The sequence below is a fragment of the Myotis yumanensis genome, unplaced genomic scaffold (assembly GCF_028538775.1).
Source record: "Myotis yumanensis isolate MYYU_CA2020_CCGP unplaced genomic scaffold, mMyoYum1.0.hap1 SCAF_1, whole genome shotgun sequence".
NCBI classification, from domain to species: domain Eukaryota; kingdom Metazoa; phylum Chordata; class Mammalia; order Chiroptera; family Vespertilionidae; genus Myotis; species Myotis yumanensis.
The window spans coordinates 69,577,222-69,601,898 of record NW_027223752.1 but is presented as its reverse complement, the minus strand read 5'-3'; the positions used below and the strand labels follow the sequence as shown (position 1 = coordinate 69,601,898).

Below are 24,677 nucleotides of genomic sequence, written 5' to 3'. Positions count from 1 at the left end.
ACTTCCAGCCCCGTAAAGCATACATCCCAAAAATATTTGATTACAAAAGGAAGAGGAGTCAATATGCACAAAGGGAGCTATCCAACGACCTGGAAATTCCTAAACACCAAATTAGGTGAAATATCTTTGGCTACTAAGCAAATTTCTTAATAACTATTCTCAATTTATGACAAATCTATAACCTGGTAAAAAGAAAAAACTTAATGTCTATATGCTCACAATAAAAGGACTTAAAACAATCTACTATCCTGAAAAAGGCATAAAGTTACCTTCAGCATCAAGGGAATGTGTGGCAACATCTAGAGTATCTTCTTCCTTTTCTCCCTTCTCCTTGTCTTCCAATTCTTCCTTCTCTTCCCCCACAGGAGGAGCAGGTTCCACTGACCGTCCCAAAACACTACACAGCAGAAAGATATAATCACGTGTTCCCAGACAGGTTGGGACATTTTGCTCAAAGCACTCTGGAATTTTATTGTGACTCCCCACACACCAACCACCATTAAAGCAAATTCGAAAAAGTAAAATGCCTCACTCACCCCATTATTGCTTCTTTCTACAGACAAGCACCAAAAACAGTGCACAGAATTAAGTATCACAATCATTAAACAGAAGAAAGGAACAAACATACTTGAATTTTATCTTTCTCTGAAAAGGTATGAGCAGGGACAGAAAAATCTTGCACTCAAGAGAATTACTGACAAGTGATAATAGATATGGATTAGATGTGTAGGGAAGGGGTTCAAAAATAAATCTATTAAAGCAAACAGTTGACAAAAATACTATAGTAAAAAATCTTAGAATACATATATAGAACCAGAATGTCTGAATAAAACACAGGTAAGACGCCTGTGTATTTTTTTTTTAATCTTCACCTGAGAATGTTTTTATTCATTTTAGAGAGAGGGGAAGGAAGAGGGAGGAAGAGAGAGATTTTAGAGAGAGAAGAATATGAGAGAGAAACATCAAACAGTTGCCTCTCGTAGGCATCCCTATCCCTCCCCCCCCCCCCCCATATGTACCCTGCGTATGTACCCTGACCAGGAATCGGACCCACGACCTTTTGGCTTACAAGACGATGCTCCAACCAACTGAGCCACACCAGCCAGGGTGAAGCTTATGTATTTTTTTAAATATATTTTTATTGATTTCAGAGAGGAAGGGAGAGGGAGAGAGAGGCAGAAACATCAATGATGAGAGGGAATCATCGATCGGCTGCCTCCTGCACACCCCCTACTGGGGATCGAGCTGGCAACCTGGGCATGTGCCCTTGACTGGAATTGAACCCGGGACCCTTTAGTCCGCAGGCTGACGCTCTATCCACTGAGCCAAACCAGCTAGGGCAGAGGCCTATGTATTTTTTAAAAAGGTTATATCACAGGTCAAAAAACATAATAAACAAAAGTAAAAGACAAATAACAACTAGGGAAAAATCTGCAACAAATATTACAAAAGAATAGTCCCGCCCTAGCTGGTTTGGCTCAGTGGATAGAGCGTGGGCCTGCAATAAAAATAAAAACCAATAAAAACATATTTTAAAAAAAAGACTGGTCACTCTTTAAAAACTTATATATATATATACGACATCTTTGAGAAAATTTTAATATGAACTATGTTGTCAGATATTAAGGAACTAGAGGCCAGGGGGGAGCGGGAGCGGTTTCCCTCAGCCCAGCGAGCGCCCTCTCGCAATCCGGGGACCTCTCAGGTAGGGTCCCTAGGCCAGGCTGGCAATCAGGGCCAATCCGGGGCTTTCTTTCCCTAGGCTGCCGGGAGCTGGCCCCGCCCCCACCTCTGCTACTGCTGGCCATCTATGCAGCGCTGCCCCCTCCTCCCCCACCACCGGTTGCCTCCCTCTGCAGGGGACAGCAAATGGATTGGCCCCACACACCCCCCAGTGTCGCTGGCCGGTGGCCTGGGTCTCCCTCTGTGGGGAGATAGATCCCCCAGCAGAGGAAGGCCCTGCCCACCCAGCCAGGGCTCAGTGATCAATCCATCGTCATCGCCGCACAAAGGGTGTCCTGGGCCTCCCTCTGTGGGCAATCATGGAGTGATGGCTGGGCCCCCTCCCTCCCAATCACATTGCACCTGCCTTGGCTGCCTGGCACCAGTGCATGTCATAGTGTGGTCGTCCAGATGGTCGTTCTGCTGTTCAGTCATTCGGCCAATTTGCATATTACGCTTTTATTATTATAGATTAATATTTTCTTTGGTGTGGTGATGGTATTATGATCATATAGAACAGCGGTTCTCAACCTGTGGGTCGCGACCCCTTTGGCGGTCGAATGACCCTTTCACAGGGGTCGCCTAAGACCATCCTGCATATCAGGTATTTACATTACGATTCATAACAGTAGCAACATTACAGTTATGAAGTAGCAACGGAAATAATTTTATGGTTGGGTCACAACATGAGGAACTGTATTTAAAGGGCCAGAAGGTTGAGAACCACTGATATAGAATAATGTATTATTCTTAGATGATAAATGCTAAAATATTTAAGGGGAATTATGTCTGCAACTTAGTTTCAAATGATCCAGCACATGCAAACATACACACAGAGAACAAATGTGTACTATCCTTTCATCTTCTCTGGGGGTTTAAACTTTTAAAATAAAAAACTTGGGGAAAATGCTATTAAGCGTTTTAATCGTCATAGAAAAATGCTCATGTTGTTAAGCAAAAAAGGACAGCAAACACACAACCTTTTACTTTCCACATGTCAATTATGCAAATCAAGTCCACAAATAAAGAGAGAAAATAAGCTGAAATGTTTACAGCAATTAGCCTCTGGGTGGCTTATAGATGATGTTTTTTGCTTCCTTGTAACTTTCTACACGTTTAATATCTCATACAACTATTGAGCATAACTTAAGCATAAAAGAGGTGAAAACAAAACAAAAAAAAAGAGGTGGAAACATAAATTTGTAAATTTGGGGATCCAAGAAAGAGAAAAAGAACTAATATTTTCACAAAAATAAAATACAGTTGACCCTTGAACAACACGGTGGGTGCAGTTCAAAATACACATTTAACTTTTGACTCTCCCAAAACTTTAGTGATCCGCTGGTATCTGGGTGAACTAGTTCCAGGACCCCTGTGGATAACTAAATCCAAGAACGGTCAAGTCCCTTATATAAAACTAGAGGCCTGGTGCACAAATTCATGCACCAGTGGGGTCCCTCAGCCTGGCCTATGGGGATCAGTGGACCTCCACGCTACTGTAAGCCGGCCTTACCGGCTACCTCATGGGGGGGAGGGGGAGCACACAGGGGGAGAACTGCAGCTGCACTTCTGGCACCTGAGGGTCAGCTGAGCAGCACTCCCACTGTGGGAGCGCACTGACCATCAGGGGGCAACTCCTGCATTGAGCGTCTGCCCCCTGGTGGTCAGTGCACGTCATAGCTACTGGCTGGTCGTCAGGTTGTCTGGTTACTTAGGGTTTTATATAGATAGATAGTGTAGAACAATGCATACAGTTGGCCCTTCATATCCATGGATCCCCAACCATGGATCAAAAATACTGTTTTCCGCCCAGCCATGGTATCTCAGTGATTGAGCATTGACCTATGAACCAGGAGGTCACAGTTGGGTTGCAGACCTGATCCCCAGTAGGGGGCATACAGGAGGCAGCCAATCAATGATTCTCTCTCATCATTGGTGTTTCTATCTCTCTCTGAAATCAATTTTTTAAAAAATTTTAAATACTGTTTCCCATCTGCAATTGGTTGAATCTATGCATGCAAAACCCAAGGATAGGAAGGCTGACTGTATTTATGAAAAAAATCTGCACATAAGTGGACATACATACACAGTTCAAACCCATGTTGTTCAAGAGGCAAGTATAGAACATTACCTGCATAACTGGGAGGACCAGACATATGCATGACCTTGGGAAATATAGGAAAAGAAAGTCCAAGAGCAAATATAACAAAAAGTGGAAGAGCCATGAAAGACAGCACAAACCACACATTTTGGATCTTCATTTAGTCTCTTTCAGTGTTTTTCTTCCTGTCCCTGACCTCTAAATGCTGGTAGGCTCAGTGAGTCCTTGGACCTCTACTGCACCCACACTCACCTCCTCAGTACTCTTATCCAGACTCATGGCTTTTAATATAGCCCATACGCTATGACTCTGCAATTTAAATCTCCAGCTTAGACCTTCCCCCTGAGCTCCAGACTTGTACATTACCAAACGCTTCCAACTGGCAATTGAAAAGGCAGCTCAACTTTAACTTGTCTATAACTGACCTCCTCCTGTAGTCCATCTCAATTAACAGTAAATCCATTCTTCTAATTCTCAAACCAAAAACATGAAAACATTGTTACTTCCTTCTTTAGTCTCATGTTCAATCTGGCTTTGAATCCTATTATCAAAAACCTAGACTCTCACTACTCTCCATCCACTTCTACTCTGGTCTAGCCACTGTCATATTATGTCTAAATTATTTCAATTGTCTCCTACTTGGTCTTCCTGCCTCTGCTCCCCCTTCATTCTATTCTTTTTATTAATTTCATTTAAATAGCTTCTTTTATTTTTAATCATTTTCATTTTTCCAGCTTTTCTGAGGTACAATCAACAAATAAAAACTATATACCTTCAGACTATTCTTGATCCAGCAATCAGAGTGATCATGTTAAAAATCTAAGTCAGATCATGTCATTCCTCTGCTCAAAACTTTTAAATGCCTTTCTACCTCACTAAGAGTAACGGCCAAATTACTCACAGTGCCCATGATTTACAGATTCTGGTCCCCTCTTTACTTCTCTGGCCTCTTCTCCCACTCCTTTCAATCACTCCACCTACTGCCACACTAACCTCGCTCACACCTCAGGGCCTTTGCACTTATCCCAGAAAACAACAGAGAACACTTAATCACTTAAGATTGTTTAAAAATATTTTTTTATCGATTTTCAGAGAGGGAGAGGGAGAGAAAAATAGAAACATCAATGATGAGAGAGAATCATTCATCAGCTGTTTCCTGCTCGCCCTCCACTGGGGATCCAGCCCAAAACCTGGACATGTGCCCTGACTGGGAATAGAACTGTGACCTCCTAGTTCACAGGTCCACGCTCAACAACTGAACCACACCTGCCGGCATCACCTGTGATTTTTAATCAAATGCCACAACAGTGAAGCATTCCCCAAGTCACTCTATCTAAACTTGCAACTCCTGTGATATTTCCTATTGCCATCTGTTTTATTTTTCTCTTCAGCCCTATGAATGTCTAACATACTATATATCTTTTACTTATTCATCATGTATTGCTACATACAAGAATGTAAGCTACACTAAGGTCTAGAATTTTTATCTCTTCTGATCACTTTGTATCCCCAATATTCAATAGTGTTTGACTCAATAAATATTTGTAGAATGATTCGTTAAATCAGAAAAGGCTTTATTTTTAAAATTTTTTAAATATAAAATTATTCCAAAATAAAATATTACTACAAATATTTTTAAAAATCAGAATGCCCTGGCTGGATGACTCAGTTGGTTGGAGCGTCGTCCCATGCACCAAAACGGGTACAGGTGTGATTCCCAGTCAGGGGACATACCTCTGTTGCCGATTCAATCCCTAGTCAGGGTGCGTATGGGATACAACCAATCAATGTTTCTCTCTCAGGTAGATGTTTATTTCTTTCTCTCTTTCTGTTCCTGCCTCTCCCCTCCTCTCTCTCTAAAAAGTCAATAAAAAATACATATTTTCAGGTGAGGATTTTTAAAAAAAATCAGAAGAGGCTTAATTATAGACAAATAATACTAATCTTAAACTTTTCTCCACTGTCTAAGCTGATGGAAGAAGAAAACAAAGTTTTAAATATATTGTTTTGAAGTACAAAAGTAGTTAATAAAAGAACTAAAATAATTATTATGAAAATTGGGAAAGCGTTGTTGGGAAGAAATCCTCATCTTCACTTATGGAACTCAATTATCTTAATCTGATAAAATAAGAAATGGCAGTATAATAGCGTTACTTCGTTTTACAATAGTATTAAGGGCTAGGAAGGTGACCTCCCAAAGAAGTAAAAACACAAACACTTATATAAGATTGCCTCTGCGAAAGGAGACCAAGGATGAGAAGGAACTCTTTGCTTTTCATTATAAACTCTTTTTAAAATTAACTATGCCTTCATATTATTCTGTTAAAAATACTTAACAGATCTCATCAAAATTAAAAACCTGCTCTGTGGAAAACCCTCTGAAGAGGATGGAAAGACAAGCTGCAGAGTGGAAGGATATATTTGCATATTGTATATCCTACAAAGGACTAGTATCTAGAATATATAAAGAACCCTCAAAACACAATAAAATCATCCAATCTAGTACCTTGAATAGAAAATAAACTCAATAAATGGGCGATGGAAAGACAAAGTAAAAACTGAATGCTGTTGGAAAAGAATATGAATTAAACATTCTGGGTCTAAAACTGGTGAGGAACTTTGGTTGGTGGAAAGCATGCCTAACAGTTTTGACAATATACTTAAATATATTGTTTGATTTTTTTTCCAGTTAATAAGTCATATCTATGCTAAGAATAAGGAATACTTACTTTGTCTCACATGTACAAGACAGATCACAAAATGAATAATGTAGATGTAAAAATGTTATTACCTTCACAAAAGAGATTCCAGCTAAGAGTACTAACACAATCCTCAAATCCCACTCCCTAATTCACAAAAATAAGATTAATCCCTTTATCTTTGGGATGAGTCAAAGGCACAGACAAAAGAACTGATCCATTAATAAATGTAAATAAATTTCTTCAAACACTAGTATACCTGCTTGTCCTGTTTGGCTGAGGTAACTGTTCAATGACCTGACTGATGGAACCACATGTATCCAAATGAGAAGAATCCATAGGGTCTGAAAAATACAAGAGGATATTAGCACAAAAGGCATTTACCCCTACACTTTAATACAAAGTCAGGAATGCAGACCATACAAACCTAATCAGCTCCATTACAGAAAGCCAACCTTTTGCATGCCTACTACGCACCGGATACTGTGCTGGATTTCCTTACAAACATTCACCACAACCACGTCTAAATCCACCCAGCTCCAACAAGTGCATTTGCAACATGGGACTGACAGTTTGAAGCACCTCACCTGCAGCTTTGTCTTCCTTCAGATGGTCATTGAGCCCACTTTTACTGTCTCCTTGTTCTCCAGCAGATTGTTCAGGGTTGGGCACAACGTCCTAGAAAACATACAAACATAATATCCCCTCTACAGACGAAATAATTTAAAATGAGGCATACTTTTTGTGAATATGGTGATTTCATTTTTCCAACTAATTGTCTCCAAAAGATAGTGACCTGAGTACTTATATTTGCTGGTTGGTCTAGATTATGGTGGAGGGGGGAGGGAGGGGGGGACCTGCTCAATCATTTCCAAACGAGGTATCACTCACCAACACAGGGTTCTCTTTGTGTGCCTGTAAATGAGGAAGGTGTCGAGACAGCACACTGAAGTGAGAACCGGAATCATCGTCTAGAACCTGGCTTTCAGGCTGAGAGTCTTCGATGATCAGGCAAGGAGTGTCTTGCTGAGAGAAATCTGAATCCAACTGACTTCCAGGAGGGTCCATCTGCTCCCCTGGAATGGAGTAACAAAAGATCAGTTCTGTGTCACCTACCAGCCTTCCGCGCGCGGTGTGAGCTTAAATAATGGGGCGGGAAGACAGGAGTTGGGAAAGGGGACCACCCTAGAGCTCTTTCCATTAAAACGCTAGGATCGTGCCAGCACCTTCCCATCATACTCCCCAAGATCCGATGCCTCCTTACTCACCATCGGCCTGCCCATCCTCTCCCTCGCCTTCTCCATCACCTTCCCAACCTCGTCTCTTCCCGCCCCTTTTTCCATCCCCCACAACTCCCCCTACGTCCCTCTGGAGCCTCTACCACCCCCGAAAGGTGGCTTTGCCATCTCTGTTCGCCAGAACCCCCACAGCCCTTCACGCTTCCTCACGACCACTCAGCCTTCCCAGCTCCTGCTTCCCCACCCCCTCCGCAGGGCCCTCCAACCCTTTCCCAGTCACCGCCGCCATGCTTGCCACCCCGCCCCCTCCGGTCAGCCATTCCTTCAGACCCCAAAGCCAGGGCTCCAGAGCTGCCTGCACCCCCACTCTTTCCCAAATAGTACCAGGCATCTCGGCGGGAGGTCCCTCGCGCCCGAGTCAGAGATCTCTGCACGCCCCCCAGGTCCCTCCAGCTCTATCCCCAGATTGTCGCTGTCGCCACCGCCGCCACCGGCCTCGAACTCCTCCTTTTCCCGCGCGTCAGTCAGTATCGGCTTGCCCGTTCGCTGTTGCTGCCTGCCACTCAAAATATCCTACGGATGATTGGTGGATGCGGCACAGTGCCCCGCCCCACGTAAGAAAAAGGAACACGGCGGCGTGTTTCCATGGCAGCATGGACCTTGCAGGCCCTCCCCCTTGTAGAGCCCTAGAATGACAGTATCCTTGAACCGAAGGGACCTTGAGAGGGCGTGAAATATATTCCCTAGCCCCCAGGACAATTGTTTATACCACTACGCAGAAAATAAAAAGGATCTGTTTTTATCCTTCATGCACTGAACACCCCTTCTCTGACCCTCTTCCGTGGAAAGAAGAGGGTTTCCCGACTGTTTAATAAAAGGGCAAAGAAAAGGATCCAGGATGGCTGGGATTCCTGAGCTGATGAAACTGGAGAGAGAAGACTCTTTGGGGTTTACCTGTGTCAATCAGGATCACTTTTGTGGGCCTCTACCTGAATTCAAGGCCCTCACATTACATCTCTGCCAGTTCTTCTCCCTTCGCCCGCCCCCCATCCATTTACATTGTCTGAGGACCCCAGGAAACCATATTTTTTCCATTGCCGTTTCCTGTCTGGAACTTAGTTCAAGCTTCACATTTGCTTATCGTTACCCTATCATGTATGGGATTGTAGCCTAGGAGACCATAGCCCCAGACAAGTCTCCCGTTGAGAGAACTGAACACAGTGATTCTCAGACTCCGTGGTGAAGAGAACAGCTGCTGCCCCTTTAACAATATGACCTCAAAGATCCCTCCAAGACCTGCGAGTCTATTATCCTAATGATGGTGCCAAGATCTTATAGAAGGTGTAGCAGCTGTGGCTTGTATTAATGAACTAGGCCCCAGGAGGAATATGTTTTTTGTTGTTTTGGGGTTGTTGTTTTTTAAGTGGTTGGATCTAAGATGGGTTTCTACACGAGAGTAGCTGTCAAAAAGGAAAGCACCCAGCACCGTGCCAAGCATGTACATAGTAGGCATTCACTAGGAGATAGTTTTCTCTCTCTACTCCAGGCTCAGAATGACTTAGACCAGTGGTTCTCAACCTTGGCTGCACATTAGAATCACCTGGGAATCTTTTTAAAATCCTGATTTCTGGGCCTCATCCTCCGGAAATTCTGCTTCTTTGTTACTAATATTGTGGCCCCACCGCATAACAAAGAAACAGAATTTCCGGAGGAAGAGGCCCAGAAATCAGGATTTTAAAAAGATTCCCAGGTGATTCTAATGTGCAGCCAACGTTGAGAACCACGGACTTAGACACAACCCAACATGATTCTCCCATCCTAGAAAACCCCATTTCAGCATTCAATGTGGTTAAGCTAAAGTGCAGCTTCCTACCAACCAATCTTCACCCTGCTCTTACAAATTACAGTGATCATCTTTTTCAAACTAAAAATCAAAGGATGTCATCGGAGCATGTGTAACTTATTTCAAAAGACAGACTCTGAAATAAACATTTCCTGAAAAATCTAGAATTTATTATTTCTATAACTAGAATACAATTATTGTCCCCAGAATGTTTTATTAGTAGAGCAAAAATGGAATGGAACACACAGATTCATGCCGCTTCTTCACCTTGAAGTTTATCATGGACACCTCTCTTCCTCCACTCCTAATGCTGCAGAAGACAGGTGACCAAATACATAAAATCCTAAAAGGACCAGGTCAAGTTACTATTAAGTAACTTCCCTAGGTAGACAAATTAATTCATCTACTCAGTTTGAGAGGACACAAACAATTGGCTTCTGTGTGGGGCAAACCTTGACCTTGAATCCCATAAAAATCCCCCAAAAGTCACTGTTACTTTTGTTCACCTTTGTCCTGCTATTGCATTTCCCCTCTCCAAGCAAGACATAAATAAATAGGCCTTCTTGATTATTTGACAAACAACTGTGTTTGTCAAGACGCATAAACTTTACACTAAAAAGGATAAACTAAACCTCAATAAACATAACTAAAAATAAATAAATACGTAAATGAGCCTGAGCCATTCCCATTACTAAATAAAACAAGAGCCTTGCCCAGCTGGTAGGGCTCAGTGGTTGAGCTTCGACCTATGAACCAGAAGGTCACTGTTGGGGGCACGTGCCTGGGTTGTGGGCTCAATCCCCAGTGTGGGGCGTGCAGGAGGCAGTGATCAATGATTCTCTCTCATCATTGATGTCTCCATCTGTCTCTCCCTTTTTTAAAAAAAATTTTTAAAAGTTGAAAGATCTTTATTTTAAAAACTAATAATAAATAAATAAAACAAGAGCCTGAAAAACTGTGAAGAAAAACTGTGAATTGCTTGTTAGACAGTATGACAATTAAATTAATTGTTAAATTACCAGTAAATATCAGAAAATGCAGGCGGATGGTTAGCCACTGGGGCTGTAGCTGATTGCAATTGGGTGAGCTAAAGGCCTTTATTGACTCAGACTGAAAAGGACCATCAGCACATCTACCTTTCTGCAGGTGCGTCTTTATCTAAGACACTTCAGCCTGAGAAATCTAATCTACCTCTAAAGCCCTCCCAGACAAGAAAATTCCACCAGACCCTGTGTTAACTCATTTTAAAGTTTAACAAACCTCATTATCAGAAATTTTTCTTCTAATTGTCTAACTTAAAACCTTTATTCTAGAGCTTAAAGCCATTTTTTTTTTTACCTTGTCTTTAACTGGTAATTTTAAAACCTGGATAAATTCCCATAAGGCTGGGATCATCTCATCTTGTCCAATAATTCCATAATATGTTTCAACCAATGAAAAAATAAACATAAATGCTATATACTTAGTCTTTTTCTGAGGTCTTCTCACAGACTTCTCTAAGCAAAAGAACCTCAAACTGTTTAATTCTACCTCAGAAACTATTCACCAACACTTAAATTTGCTTCATGGTTTTCCTCTGGAAACTCATAGTTTGGCAGCTTAGTGGCAGAGAACTTTACTGAGGATCTGACAAGTAGTAAATTTAATGATAAGTTATTATATATCCCTTTTAAGCTGCAATGTTAAAGTATTACATACTGACTTATATTTAATAGATAATTATGAACTTCTATTGCACAGTCATATACCAATGCTATAATTAATTAATAACATGTATTAAATTTTAAAATGTGGCAGGTATTGTGTTCTGTTTTACATTCATTATCTCACCAAAAAGCCTCATAACTCTTTAAAGGTTACAGATGAGGACAGATGAGGACACTAAGGTTTAGAGCAGCGATTTTCAACTGGTGTGCTTCGAGAATTTTTTTTAAATATATTTTTATTGATTTCAGAGATGAAGGGAGAGAGAGAGAGAGAGAAATAGACACATCAATGAGTGATGAGAAAGAACCATCGATTGGCTGCCTCCTACACGATCCCACTGAGGATTGAGCCCGCAACCCAAATATGTGCCCTGACCAAGGAATCGAACCATGACCTCCTAGTTCATAGGTCGACACTCAACCACTGAGCCACGCCTGCGGTGCTGCAAGAATTTTTAAAACATGCAATACCTGACTATTTAGTTAGGGCACTGATATATTTTCCCTTAGATTGTCAAATAAAAAAGATGACAATAGCCCTAGCCAGTTTGGCTCAGTGGATAGAGCGTCAGCTGGCAGACTGAAAGGTCCCAGGTTCAATTCCGGTCAAGGGCACATGCCTGGGTTGTAGGCTCGATTCCCAGTAGGGGGCGTGCAGGAGGCAACCTGTCAATGATTCTCTCTCATCATTGATGTTTCTATCTCTCTCTCCCTCTCCATCCCTCTCTGAAATGAATAAAAAAAATATTTTTTAAAAAATGACAACAGCCAACACAACAATAGCCGTCCAGTGTGAATGAATCAAAATTATACCTATTTTGTTATGTGTCAGACTGGCAAAAAATATATTTTTTTGGTGTGGCACAGAATTTTAGTAATTAGTTTATGTGTGCCATGATATGAAAAAGGTTGAAAATCACTGGTTTGGAGAGATGAGATAATTTACACAGTGTCTTAGAGCTGGGCAAGAAAGAATTTGAACCCCGTCTGTCTAACTGAAGAGGTTCTACGTGGAGAGCAGCTACAGTGTTTGGACAGGTTCAAGCCTCGGACTAATGAGAGGGCACAGTCCTCTCATGGCCACGTGCAAGTCCCAGCTTGGAGGGCAGAGCCCTCCCAGCACAATTATAGTCAACAGCTATGGTTGTAAGCTTGAAGCTATGGTCCGAACACGTGTCTGAGTGATGTGGGCTTGATAGAGTTCAGGTGCATGTAATTGAGTAGGATCAAAACCCACGAGAATGTTGTAAACATCTTGACCATGCCCTTACTTTGCCTCATGGAATCTGTCTATAAAATAAAGACACAGCTTTGTGGGCACTGGCGCTGTCTCTCCATCAGAGAAGCAGCGTCCCACCCGGACCCAGCTTTCTTCTCTTGTCTGTCTTTTCTCAGTCTTTCACCACCCCCTCTCAGGGTCACTCGAACCCGGCTGAGTTGGCATGGCACATAAGGCGCCCTGGGGCTGAGTATGCCATGGCTGTGTCGGCTCACCATAGTTCTACATATTTATAATTGAGGAGGAGGAGAGACAAAGAAATGGCAAAGTAGTTGATAACATTTTTTTTTGTTTTAGAATTGTTTTTATTTGAATACTGAATATGGGTGTCCCTGATGTTCTAAGAATCCAAAATAATTAAAATAATATTAAGAAAATAGAGGCAAAACTGTAAAGCTGTCAACACCACATCCTTAAGAAGTTAATTCACATGCATATAAGCATAACGAACAGACGCAAGACACTGGGGGTGGGGTGTGAGGGCATGTGCGGGTGGGGGCGGGGAGAGTAGGGAGGCCAGGGGGAGGTCAATGAGGAAAAAAAGGAGACATATGTACTACTATTTGTAATACTTTAAACAATAACATAAAATTTTTAAAAAACTCAACAAAGAGGTAATGATAAAATTAAAAATGTGAAAGAAAATTACTTAAGGTAGTCCTTTGCTAATCCTAATATATAAAGAGCCCGGGTCCGTAATGTCCAAAATGACCAAACAGATGACCAAGCACCAGGCTCGGGTGGGTGGGGACTGGCAAGCGGGCTGAACTGCTGACCTCTTGATCCTTCCTGGGTTTTGGGTGCCATGGCAACCCAGCACTGACTACCGCCACCAAGGCAGGTGCCATGCGATTGGTATGGGGGCCCTGTCATCACCCCACGATCGCCCCGCAAAGGAAGGCCCAGGCCACCGGCCAGGGGGCTCTGTGATTGTCCCAAAGAGGGAGGCCCAGGCTACCTGCAGGGCGATCAATCTCGGGGCTCCCGGACTGCAAGAGGGGGCAGGCCGGGCTGAAGGACCCCCCTCCCCCCACCGAGTGCATGAATTTCATGCACCGGACCTCTAGTGATACTATATTAACCTCCTACTTTATTTGTAACCCCTGCAATGAAAGCCATCCCAACTGGTCTGTATCTTACATCTACAGAACTTCCTCCTGTCAATTTTAGGTAAACTTTTTTATTTTGAACAAAATTTCAGAGCAACAAAAAAGTTATAAAAATATTGTATAATAATCTTGTTTGGACCCTTCTACCTAGATCCACATGTTAACATTTTGCCGCATTCATTTGTATGTGTGTGGTAAAGTACACATAACAAGAAATATACCATTCCCTTTGTAATACTTTTAGCAAAAAAAAATAATAATAATAAAAATTTAAAAAAAAAAACAACAAAACAAAAACAAAACCAAAAAAAAAAAAAGAAATATACCATTTTAATAGTTTTTAAGTGTTCAGTTCACTGGTATTAAATATATTCACATTGTTTTGCAACCATCACCATCACCCATATCCAAACTTTTCAACTTCCCCAATTAAAACTCTGTTTCCATTATATAATGACTCCTCATTCCCTTCTCCCTCCAGTCCCTGGTAACCACCATTCTACTTTCTGTCTCTATGAATTTGACTAGTTTAGATAATTCATATAAATAGAATCATACAATATTTGTCCTTTTGTGTCTGGCTTATTTTACTTAGCATAACGTCCTCAAGGTTCATCCATGTCATAATTTTAATAGCATGTGTCTGAATTTCCTTCCTTTTTAAGACTGAATAATATTCCACTGTGTGTAGTATCACATTTTGTTTCTCATCCTTATTCATTCTAACCCACTTTCCAGACTTTTTCAGAGCCCCCAGACTTTGCCACCTCCAAGTATTGATAAGATCCTGGAGGCATAGTAGCAGAAAGACACCAAGGCAACTGCCCCGTCCAGGTAGCTTAATTTCCCAGCGAGCCAATCAGTTGCAGGCCCTCTTCTCAACTGGGTCTCTTTGAAACACAACCTTTCTTCACAAACTTGAGTTCATTTATTAATTTCAATTCACTATGTTCAAGGCACCATTCTGGCTCCATGGTTCATTTTAGTAGTAAACGGAATCTAGAGATCACAATTTGGATAGTTGGAATGTTGGAATGCTTATTGCTACTGGATTGATCACTGTTGGGCTTTTTTCAATTAAATTTTGGGATTTCAGAAGTTTTATCCAACTTTTTTCATTTTATATCTTTCTTATCACCATCTTGGTTTCTGATAACACTGACATAAATTATTTATTTGCTTTATTCTATTATATATGTAAAAGGTTATTACCAATGTTATTATTAATGAGATGATGACTAATGAGAATAGTTTGACATTTTCTTTGCAGTTGATTTTTTTTTCCTTAGGGTATATCCCATTAAAAATGTGCAGTTAGGATATATGCTACAACATTGATAAATCTTGAGGATATTATGTTAAGTGAAATAAGCCAGTCACAAAAAGATAAATACTATATGATTCCACTTATATGACCTAGAGTGGTTAAACCATAGAGACAGAAAATAAGTAGAATAGTGGTTACAGGGGTTGGAGGTAGGGGGCAAATCAGGAGTTATTGTTTAATAGGTATAGACCAGTGATGGTGAACCTATGACACGCGAACTCATTTTTTTGGTTGATTTTTCTTTGTTAAATGGCATTTAAATATATAAAATAAATATCAAAAATATAAGTCTTTGTCTTACTATAGTTGCAAATATCAAAAAAATTCTATATGTGACACGGCACCAGAGTTTAGTTAGGGTTTTTCAAAATGCTGACCTGCCGAGCTCAAAAGGTTCGCCATCACTGCTGTAGGACAAGACTCTTCCTTTCCCACTCTTGTTCCTTCCCTCTCTCCTTCCCCAGATATTCGACCTGTATCTTTGTCTGAAGGCTCTCTCTGCCTTCCCCTGATCCCTCCCTGTAGTGTTTTAAAATATATCCACAACATTGACACTCCCTTCAAAAGGGAGAGACTTTCCCTTCGCCGGAGAGTGAACCAGACTTAGTGACTTGCTTTTCGTAAACAGAAGACAGAAGTGATAGTGTCTAACTTTCCAACACTATATGTCATAAAAAAGCATTGTTCTTGGTTCGTTTGCTCTGGTAGAAGCCAGCTGTTGTCTTGAGGGCACTCAAGTAGACTTATGGAGAGGCCTACATGGTGAGGAGCTGAGGCTTCCTGCCAATAGCTTGTGAGTGAGTCATGTTGGAAGCAGATCATTCAGCCTCAGTGAAGCCTTCACATGATTGTAACCCCAACCAACATCTTCACTGCAAACACATGAGAAACCATAAGCCAAAACCACTCAACTAATTTGCTCCTGGATTTCAAACCTTTAGAAAGTCTTAACAAATATTTGTTATTTTAAACTGCTAAGTTTTGGAGTAATTTGTTTCAAAGCAATAGGTAACCAATATACTCACCTAATAAATATCTTACACATCCAATCATGTCTTGGTATCTACTTCTCAGGAGACCAAATAACAGTATTTTTTTGTGTGTTTTGTTTTATTTGGCATAATGTTTTTATTTTTATTTTATGTGTGTATATTTGTAGTTTCTTTTTAAAATATATAATTTTTTTATTTCAGAGATTAAGGGAGAGGGAGATAAATATCAATGATGAGAGAGAACCATTAATCGGCTGCCTCCTGCACACTCCACACTGGGGATCGAGCCCGCAACCAGAGCACATGTCTTGACAGAGACCTTCTGGGTCATAGGTCCACGCTCAACCACCGAGCCATGCTGGCAGGGCTGTTGTTTCTTTTTATCACTAAGTTGTATTCTATTGTACAAAAGTACCACAATTTGTTTACCCATTCTCCTATTTATGGACACTGGGTCTTTTCCAGTTTTTGGCTATTATGAATAAAGTTGCTATGACCAGCCATCACAAGTCTTACTGTGGGCATATGTTTTCATTTCTCTTGGTTAAATGCCTAAGAATAAAATTTCTAGTTCATTGGTTTGATGTTTGTTGAATTTTATAAGAAACTTACAAATACTTTTCTAAAGTGGTTATAACTTTTACTCTACTATTAACAATATATAAAAGTTCTATTTGTTCCACATCCATGCTAACATTTGATGTTATTGGTTTTTTTAATTTTTGCCATTCTGTGGCTAATAAGTTATTATGTTGTGGTTTTAATTTGAATTTCCCTAGGACTAATGATGTTGAACACTTTTTCATGTACTTACTGGCCATTTGTATATCTTCTCTTATTAAAATCTATTCAAATCATCTACATTATAATTGTGTTCTCTTACTTTATTGGTTTGTAGGATATTTTAAAAATATATATTCTGAATTAAATTATTTGTCAGATTGGTCATTTTGATTTAATTCTGTTTTATACTTATGTAAAACACGTATATGACTCCAAAGTCAAATTTACAAAATAAGATATGTTCCAAAAAGCCCACATTCCATCCCTGGCTACCTTACAATTTGTTTTTTCTCTCTTCCTAGAGGTAACTTCTTTTCTTTTTAAATTTTTGATTTATCATTGGGGTCATTATTTACTCTCTCTCATTCTTCATTTGATGAAGCAGGAAACCAGGTTGGCTCTCCCTGTAAAATACAGTATGCCTAGAATCCCACTGATTCTCATCATCTCCACTGACATCACTCTGGTCTGAGTGACATTATTGCTCACCCAGATTGCTGCGAATTCCCTGACTGGCTTCCCACTTCAATCCTTGCAACCTCTACAGTCTATCCTCAACATTGCAGCCAAAGTGATCCTGTAAAGTCTAAGTCAAATCATATCACTCTCTGTTCAAAAGCCTGCATATGTTTCCCATTTCACTCAGAGTAAAAACCAAAGTCATAACGATGCCTACAAGGTCCACAGTGATCTGAGCCTATTAATTCTCTGGTCTCATCTCCTATGCTCCAGGCACAATGGGTTCCAACTATCCCTTGAATGTACCAGGCATACCACTGCCTTCAGGACTTTGTACTGGCTATCCTCCCTGCCTATAAAACTCCTCTCAGATATCCAAATGGCTAACTCTCTTACTTCAAGTCAGCTCAAGTCTCATTTTCTCAATAAGGCCCTGACCAGCTCATTTAAAATTGCAACCTTTCCTGTCCCTTCACCATTCTCCCCCATCATCACACCTTCCACCAGCATTCTCAAACACCCTTATCCTTTTATTTTCTGCTACTAAGCACTAATCACTTTGAGAAGGCTAAAGGCTAATTCTTTCTATAGCACCTGGTTCCCTCCAAGGGAACTTTCCTCAAGTGAAACAGTATAACCCAGATGGGAAAATATAACCTATTTCCCCTTTTTCTGCAGTCTGGGCTAGCAAGATTTGTTGCCTGTTTGCTCACATGTTACAGAGGCCATAACTCGTGAAACAATACACAATCCCCGGAGAGGGCTGTCAGTGCTGGCGCCAGACCAGGCCCTTAGGTATGGTCTCATGACCCCCATTCCCACACATGGGGCTTTTTGCAAAGCCCCAGAAAGGTCCGGAAGTCCCATCCATATTTGGGGGACAAAGAAGCCAAAAAAATATAAAGGAAAGCTTCTACCAGATTGCTTTGCTCAGACTTTGAGAGGCATACTCCTCTGAGTCCACCAGCATAATAAAGATGTGTAACTCCATTTCTTTAAGCATTGCTTGGTTTTTCTCCGGTCTTCTCGAACAACTTTTTGACATGTTATATAATTTATCTATTTATTATTTATTATCTTGTTTGTTCCATTTGCTGACACACAGTAAGTGCTACAGAAATATTGAATGAATGATTAAATAAATGAATTCTAGGCATTGTTCTAAGCATATTTAAGAGACTGTCCCCTTAATTCTCAAAATAATCCTATAAAGTGCTATTATTATAACTTTACAGATGAGGAAACTAAAACATAGAAAGGATAAGCAACTTGCCCAAGTTCACACAGTTGGCGAGTGGGGAAGTCAGTTTCAGAGTAGCAACTGTGTTTGAGTCAGTTCAGTGATGGCGAACCCTTTGAACTCGGCATGTCTGCATTTTGAAAAACCCTAACTTAACTCTGGTGCCGTGTCACATATAGAAATTTTTTGATATTTGCAACCATAGTAAAGCAAAGACTTATATTTTTGATATTTATTTTATATATTTAAATGCCATTTAACAAAGAAAAATCAACCAAAAAAATGAGTTTGCGTGTCACCTCTGACACGCGTGTCATAGGTTCGCCATCACTGAGTTAGTTCATACTCCTTAAATCCGTTGTGGAATGAGATGGAACCTTATTCCATAAATAAAGTCATAAAGGTAAAGCTAAATAAATTCCTAGATGAGAATTAAGGGGAATGTATCATTCAAAGAAAAAAAAAAGGACAGGAAATACAAGAATGAGGGAAAGGTGATTGGCTCAGATTGAATGAATAACACAGTTAATGCAGCCCAGCCGGTATGGCTCAGTGGTTGAGCTGAACCCATTAACCAGGAGGTCACTGTTTGATTTCTGGTCAGAGCACCTGCCTGGGTTGTGGACTCATCCCCAGTCGGGGGTGTGCAGGAGGCAATCTATGGGTGATTCTCTCTTATCATTTGTTTCTATCTCTCCTTCCTTCCTCTCTCTGAAATCAATAAAAACATTAAAAAAAAAAAAAAAAAAGAGTTACAGGCTCTAGCCGGTTAGAGTGTCAGCCTGTGGACTGAAAAGTCCCAGGTTTGATTGTGGACAAGGGCCTGTACCATGGTTGCAGGTTTGGTCCCTGGCCTTGGTCCAGGCCCAGGTGGGAGGCAACCAATGTAGACGTCTCTCTCACGTCAATGTTTCTCTCTCTGTCTCTCCCTTCCACTCTCTAAAAATCAATGGAAAAATATCCTCTGGTGAGGATTAACAACAACAAAAAAAGAGTTAAGGTATTGGCAAGAGGTAATGTTATAAAGGTTCTGAAGAATCTTCAAGAAAGAACTGGTGAGAAGAGAAAAAGTATTTGTGATTTAGTGATATTGTAAAGGGGACATTCATAAAGTGATGTTTCTTCAACCCAAACATTCCTTGAAGGAAAATAACTCTATTCTATGAATACCTTGAAAAAATGCAAAATTTAATTCACACACAGACATGGCCTCAAAACTAAGGTATACACTTAGATTTAGACTCTCTTTACCACCATGATCTTCACTATAAGCCTTAGTGATCCCTGCACTAAGAGGCAGCTTTGTTCAGAATAAAGGGAAAGATGGAATTAGAGGCCACAGCCAAACACTAACTTCCATCTCACAAAGAAATGGAATGGGTAAGGGAAAATAGTTTCCACAAATGTTTTTCACTTTTAGTAATCACTTTCTTAGAAAGAAGAATGTGAGGGGGGAGGAAGGATAAAAGGGAAATTTATTTTTTTCTCTTTCTTTATTGAGAGGGGGGGAGGGAGGGGAAGAGAGGAAGGAAGGGAGGGAAGGAAGGAGAGAGAAACACCAATTTGTTGTTCCACTTATTTATGCATTCATTGGTTGACCCTTGTATGTGTCCTAACCCGAGACTAACTCTCAACCTTGGCACATCAGGACAACGCTCCAACCAACTGAGCCAGCCAGAGCAAGGGAAATTTCTTTATTGTCCTTTGTGATGCTCGGGGCGGGGGGGGGGGGGGGGGGGGGTAGTAAATCCAGTGCCTTTGTTCTTCCCATTACGTAATGTGAACAAATAATAATTAGGAAAATTATCCAACAAATATTCCTCCTCTGTTTGCCAGACATAGTAATAAATGCAGACTTCTCCCCCACCTCAATCTTTTTAGAGATTATTTTACTCACTGCCTTTTTAGAAGTTATTTTACTCAGTGCCTTTGCAGATAAAAACCAGCTGTTCCTGCTAAGAGGTGACCTTATGGCTGCTGGTATACATTATGATCAGAGTGTTTTGCCCAAAAGCCAAGGATAGCCTCTGACACAGCAATCCTGTAATCTAACACTCCTCTTTCTGTATAAAGAATGCTTTATAGGCAGAACTGAGTACAGGGTGGGAATCTGAGCTGCATACAGCTCTTCTGGATATTTTATTTGATAAGACCATGTAATCCAGCAGAGCAGGCTGGAATTCTACCAAAGGAACTCAGATCGCCCTAACCGGTTTGGCTCAGAGGATAGAGTATCAGCCTATGGACTGAAGGGTCCCAGGTTTGATTTCGGTCAAGGGCATACACCTGGGTTGCGGCACATCCCCAGTAGGGGGTGTGGAGGAGGCAGCTGATCAATGTTTCTCTCTCATCGATGTTTCTAACTCTCTATCCCTCTCCCTTCCTCTCTGTAAAAAATCATATATATATATATATATAAACTCAGATCCCCCAAAAAACTAATGACATTCATGGGTCTAGAAGTAAGGGAGGAGCCAATATCTTTTCTTTATGAGTTATCAGAGCTGGCCTAAGTCCTATCAAGACCCTCCGCATTGAAAGGATTATGTTGCCCTCCTCTCCCCGACACACATAATTCCAAGATGAGTGTAATTAATTTCAGTAAAGTTCTGATTTTTCTCATGAGGACTTCAATAACTTAATTTAAATGCCAAATGTGAAATTATTTCCAGAAAAATTTAGAGATGCCCCTCATACTTTGATATATAGCATTATATTAGTTTCACGTGTACAAAATAGCAATCCCATCTTTGTAAACACAACAAAATGATCACCACAATACATCTAGTTACCATCCATCACTATACAATTGACTCTCTTCATCCATTTCGCCTCCCAGACCCCCTACCCTTCTGATAATCACCAATCTATTCTCTGAATCTATGAGTTTGTTTTATTCATTTGTTTTTTAGATTCCACATATAAATGAAATCATATTTTTCTCTGTCTGACTTGTTTTACTTAGCATAATACCATCTAGTTCCATTCATGTTGTCACAAATGGTAAGATTTTCATTTTTTATTGCTGAGTAATATTCCACTGTACATAGTATATAGCACATATTCTTTATCCATTCATCTATGGATGGGCTTTTAGGTTGTTTCCATATCTTAGCTATTGTAAATAATGCTGCAATGAACACCACAATGCATATATCTTTTCAAATCAGTGTTTTCACTTTCTTTGGGTAAATACCCAAAAGTGGAATAACTGGATCATTCAGTAGTTCTATTTTTAATTTTTTGAGGACCTCCATACCATTTCCTATAGTGGCTACACCAACTGACATTCCCACCAACAGTGTACCAGGGTTCTCTTTCCTCCACATCCACTTGTTATTCCCCCTCCTACTTTGTTAAGATGTGCATAATTTACCTGCTGGGTGATTTATCCCTGTATATTATGAACTGATGAAGGTCCGGGGGCTGAGAATCACCTAACTAGCTTAAACTTAGCCAAGGCTACCATTACCTTTCATGTGAGGCTTATACTACCTTCTGCCTTGTGCTCACTCCATTGCACGCCCAAGGAACCAGCCTATCATATTGCCTTCCTGTGCATGTCCTCTAACTTCTTTTAGTGGTGGATCCTTAGAGACCCCTTCCACAATTCAAGGATTCTTTATCAAAAATATTTTGAAAAGCATTGGTTGTAACCACTATATCTGCCAATGCTGCATGGCAAGAGTATGGAAAAAACTAGAATAGGAGAATTCCCCCCCGAAATCATAACTGAGCAGTCCAGGAGTCAACAGTTAAAATCAAACACTATAGTCGACTCTATACTACATACGACTGCATGTGCCTCACAGTAATGCATATCACATGTTCTGAATAGTCCCCTCGGGTAGGCCCTTGAATGACATCAAGGCTCCTGCCAAAGCACACTATTCCTAAACACAAAATAAGTTTTCATATACTTTGTAATTCATACACATATATTTCTTTATACACGTGCGCATCAGTGTTTTCTGTCCTCAGTTGTAAAATTCTGAAGCATAGATGCTATCACTCCATAGTTTTCTAGAGCACTTTGTTTGTGCTTTGTGCCATTTGACACTTGAAAATATTTTCTTTTTTAAAAAAATATTTTATTGATTTCAGAGAAGAAGGGAGAGGGAGAGAGAGAAACATCAATTATGAGAAAGAATCAATTGGCTGCCTCCTGTATGCCCCACACTGGGGATTGAGCCTGCAACCTGGGCATGTACCCTTGATTGGAATCGAACTCAGGACCCTTCAATCCACGGGCCGATGCTCTACCCACTGAGCCAAACCAGCTAGGGCTGAAAATATTTTCTGATATTACGATTATACTGGCATCATCACCCAATGGCTGGGATGCTGTAGCCAATCTTTCTATGACATTGTCTGCCTTTGGCAAAAGAGCCTGGTGAATACTCATTTGATATATATATATATATAATGTTAGTACCATCAGAGTCTAAATTTGCAGCTCTAATTAAAACCCAATTCTAGCCGGGCCTGAGATCATAGGCCTGCATTTCTGCCCCTACCATCAAATCAGTGTGTGTCCTTCCCTATACCATTCAGATCTATTGTGTAACCTGTCAGACTTGATGAGAGCAGAGCTTGTAGTTAACCGCTGCTGACCCTTATGCTGAGGCCCCGCACTAGCTAAAGGCCTCGTCTCTACAGCTGCTATGGAAACTGTCCTCTTCCTCTCCCGACAACCTATTCTGGCACTGGCACTCTTTTCTGATTGCAGAAGAGGAGGCCTGCACCTCTCTCCATACCTTTACCAGATTGGAATCTTCAAATGGTGGGGCGGGGGTGTAGCAGAACATTGTCTTATGTGTCATATAGGGCGAGGCAACACCACCATCTGTTGTTCTGCCAGTACTTTATTTTTTTAAGACTTTAAAAACTTGATTTTTAGAGATAGAGGGAGAGAGAGAGAGAAACATCCAAGAGAGAGGGAAACATCGATGGAGCCCGCAACCCGGGCATGTACCCTGACAGGGCATCCAACCTTTCCGTGCACTGAATGATGCCTGACCAACCGAGCCACAGCGGCCAGGGCTCTGCCAGTCCTATTTCTCCTTCTCTGCCTCAAAAAGGATTTTCAAGGCCATCTCCAATTTCTGAGCTATAACTGACAGTATTACATTAGTTTCAGGCGGGGCCGTGTCTAAGCGGACTGCAGGATGTCCTGGCTGTTCTGCGCCATGCCCCGTGCTCCACGCTCGGGAACAGGATGGCTGCGAGGTCCTCCACATGCAGACACTGTCCACCCTCCCGGGGCCTCCGGGGCGGCGGTGACCACAATGCGCCCACAGGCAGCCCCGCTGGATCAGGGCATGTGCTGCTTTCTACCCAGGACCATCTCCCAAAGGGGACCCCCAAAATGCTGCTGGAGTGCTGGGGTGAAAGACGGGCTCTCTGTCTGCCGCCTACATGCACCGAACGGTTCGCTGTCTGTAACTGTTTACTGTTTGTAAAAAGCCGGAGCGCCGTAGGCGGTGAGACACGCTGCGGGACGGTGCGGGGAGACCACAGCACACACCGTTTTCACAAGGACGCTCGTCCGCCGTCAACAGCGCAGCCTCCTCGGTCGCCCCCATCCCTGGTTCTCGGGCGGTGGGAGCTCGCCCTCCTCGGGTTCACCTGGAATCCCGGGAGAGTGACCACCCCAGGCGCTCCACCCACCGGGCGGCGCGCAGAACCTGCGGTCGGGAAGGTCTCCCGGGCTTCGCGCATGTCCTCGGGGCTGCAGCCTGAGCGCAGGCAGCCCAGTCCCGCACGCGGCACAGCGGGAGCCCAGCCAGCCGCTCTCCTCGGAAGGACGCTCACCGGGGACTCGGGGCCGGAAGGTCACGCCGTCCCTACCGGACCGCGCAGCCTCCCCGAGGCTCCCGGGGCCTGGGGCCAGGAGGACGGGGACACCGGGGATGGAGTCTAAGGCCCTGGCAGGCGCAGACAACACGACAAACAAACAAACCGCAAAAAGAAACGTGCCAGACAAGGATAACAGACACACCGGCACAGATGGAGAGCGATACAAAACGGAGACAGAGGGACAAGATGGCTCCCTCCGCCCGGGCGAGGCGCGGCATTGCCAGGCAGGACTTATAGGGGGAACACCCTAACTAGAAGCTTCTTCCTCCGCCACTCGGGCGATCGACTCATCCCTCCACCCGGCCCCTCGGAACCCCCAC

The 24,677-nt window shown here is 41.8% G+C and overlaps 1 protein-coding gene across 3 annotated transcripts in view; it reads right to left on the bottom strand.

Annotated features, from left to right (window-relative positions):
• TP53BP1 (tumor protein p53 binding protein 1) overlaps positions 1–24,677 on the bottom strand; it is a 104,201-nt gene that overhangs the window by 78,579 nt on the left and 945 nt on the right. For 2 of the 3 annotated variants that reach the window (XM_070423783.1, XM_070423799.1), the window contains exons 1-5: positions 8,145–8,239; positions 7,414–7,598; positions 7,110–7,200; positions 6,782–6,866; positions 270–397 (exon numbers count right to left, since the gene is read on the bottom strand). In XM_070423783.1, the coding sequence (XP_070279884.1) occupies positions 270–397; positions 6,782–6,866; positions 7,110–7,200; positions 7,414–7,598; positions 8,145–8,151 (496 nt within the window). In that variant the 5' untranslated portion in view covers positions 8,152–8,239. Of the gene's footprint in view, positions 1–269; positions 398–6,781; positions 6,867–7,109; positions 7,201–7,413; positions 7,599–8,144; positions 8,240–24,677 lie in introns of those variants that run through there. The other variant, XM_070423789.1, reaches the window with a different exon arrangement.